Source organism: Mandrillus leucophaeus, unplaced genomic scaffold (assembly GCF_000951045.1).
Source record: "Mandrillus leucophaeus isolate KB7577 unplaced genomic scaffold, Mleu.le_1.0 Scaffold1188, whole genome shotgun sequence".
Taxonomy (NCBI): domain Eukaryota; kingdom Metazoa; phylum Chordata; class Mammalia; order Primates; family Cercopithecidae; genus Mandrillus; species Mandrillus leucophaeus.
In genome coordinates this window covers 1-2,218 of record NW_012100187.1, presented here as the reverse complement: position 1 = coordinate 2,218, position 2,218 = coordinate 1, and the positions used below count along the sequence as shown (strand labels likewise).

The 2,218-nt window shown below is 44.4% G+C and overlaps 1 protein-coding gene across 1 annotated transcript; it reads right to left on the bottom strand.

Moving 5' to 3' along the window:
• Positions 1–916: 916 nt before the first annotated feature.
• On the bottom strand, positions 917–2,191 carry LOC105528879 (melanoma-associated antigen C1-like). Its single transcript, XM_011965841.1, has one exon. The coding sequence runs from the start codon at positions 2,081–2,083 to the stop codon at positions 1,454–1,456; it is 630 nt and encodes a 209-aa protein (XP_011821231.1). The 5' UTR covers positions 2,084–2,191; the 3' UTR covers positions 917–1,453.
• Between the last annotated feature and the right edge of the window lie 27 nt (positions 2,192–2,218).

Genomic DNA, 2,218 nt, shown 5'->3' with positions numbered 1-2,218 from the left:
TTTATCCAAAACCTCAGAGAACATCTAGCTGAATATGTCATGGAATATGAACGGAAACAAAAGTTTTACTTCATAGATATAACTCAGGACATTTTCTTTCTAAAAGGATATATTGTATCACTCAAGTAAGGAGAGGCTTTCACAGCTGAATGCAACTCAATGACTATAGATTTTGAGTTAAGGACCAACTCCTTTTCGCCTTCCCCACTGATCATCCATCCAAATCACTAGTTTTATTTAAGCTCCATTAAAAATCTACACATTGCTTAGACTTGTCCTCATTACTTTCAAAAGAACCCAAATAAAACTCCTGTTAATGGAATGGGCTTGGGCTCTCCCAGGCCAGGCAAATGAGTGTCAGCCCGGAGGCTTCTGAGCACCACATCAAGGAATTCTAACATTTCTCAGGAAACCCTTGCAGATGATGGGGATCAACCACCTAGTCCTTGCACTGTGTTCACGCTCCCCAGTGACAGAGCCACAGGACACCTTCCATGACTTCCCCATGTGGAGACTCCTCTCTGCTTCATCCTCCACCCAGAGCCAACTGCTCAAGTGGTTTTCCATTCCAGGCTTTTCTCTCACCTTCTGAGAATCTGGGCCCTGCCACCACCTGGCTTCATAAAAATCAGCTCCCACAGAAGCACCTGCAGTTTCCCAAAGCCCAAAACTGCCTTAGCTCAGAGCCTTTTTACTCAAAGCCTCCATCTGGAGTCTCACCTCCACACTCCTTTTGAAACTTACTCTTTAGATTGTAGAGAAAATCTTACCACATTCCTGATATGGCGTCTGTAGCTACACTTTACCGTTTTAGGGGTAGGGATAAGTCTTGCTTTTAATAGTAACTTCACTACTAACGGTAACTTCTATGAGCAAATGCGGATATAATGGTCATCAAATAAACGAGTCACTGACATTTTTATTTATTACAATTTACTTTTTGCTACTTTCTTACATAAGGCAAGCAAACCAGGTATGTATCTTTAGTTTCAAGAACAACAAACTAAAGGGCCTGCGTAAAGCAAATATTAACAATCCTTTACTTTGTTCCACTATTTAAGTGCAGAGTTCCTTCACAGTTTCAAGAAAATTCCTACAGCAATACCACATTCACCTGTGACACATCACAAAATGAGGCAGGTTTTCCCAATGTGGTGTGTTTGTGTGTGTTTTTGTTTTTACAAAATATCAAACTGTTACTCTTAAACCAGATAAATAACAATACATCTGTGACTAATATTCGTAAACTAAGATTCTGAAGCTATTTAAACCTGTTATTAATAGGAAAAGCATTTGAAAAATACCCAAAAGGAAAACAGGTAAATCCCTTAACCACCCATATGGAACAGAAGTGCAAACAGCACTGTGTTCTCTCCAGCCTCAGCCGGGCCCTCCACCACGTGGAAACTCGACCGCCCTCTTCAAACTCAGAGGGAAGAATCTACCCCAGACTTCACTCAGAAGAGAAGCTGGGGGACACAACACTGGAGCTTGCACTGTCTGTGGCAGTGGAGTCATCTGTGGTGTCAATTATGGCCTGGGCTCTCTCTTCCACATCTTTCAAAGCCTGCTTGTACGAGGGTGGAAAGGAAATAGGGACGGTATTGTTGAGCATGGCCAAAAACTCCACTACTTTCCTCTTACTGATTTCTGAATGAGCTCTTGGACCCCACAGGAATTCGTAACGAGGAGGAGCAGTGTTGGGCACCTCCCGGTACTCTAGGTAATGTTCCTGCACCCAAACTTTAGTGAGGAGCTCCCTGGGCTCCCCAAAGATAAAGTGCTCCCTCCCAGCACGCACCCCTATTCCACTCAGCACATCCCAGATGACCTCCTCAGAGGCACAGGTGCCCTTCATGAAGATGATACTCAGAACAAGAAACAAGAGGTGGTTCTGGGGCACGCCCTGCTCATCACTCACACTCCCCTCACAGCTGAGCTCTAATGTGTTTACAAAGACGTAGGAGTCCTCAGGGTCCACCTCTCTCAGGGAAATGCCAAAAAGAATCTCTATGAACTCACGGGCTTTCCTGAAGATCATAGGAAAGTAGCCCCTGTACCTGTCGATGACATTCGTCACCATCTCTGCCTTTGTGACAGGCTGCTTCGCTCGATATTTGAGGAGAAGAAACCGCACCAACTCGTCCACCTTTTCATCCAGTGTATAAGTGAACAAGGGCTCGCTCTCTATCAAGGACTCACTGTCTGTCAAGGACTC

Excerpts from the sequence above, each read along its gene's own strand:
- LOC105528879 (XM_011965841.1), bottom strand. The coding sequence starts at position 2,083 with ATGGTGACGAATGTCATCGACAGGTACAGGGGCTACTTTCCTATGATC.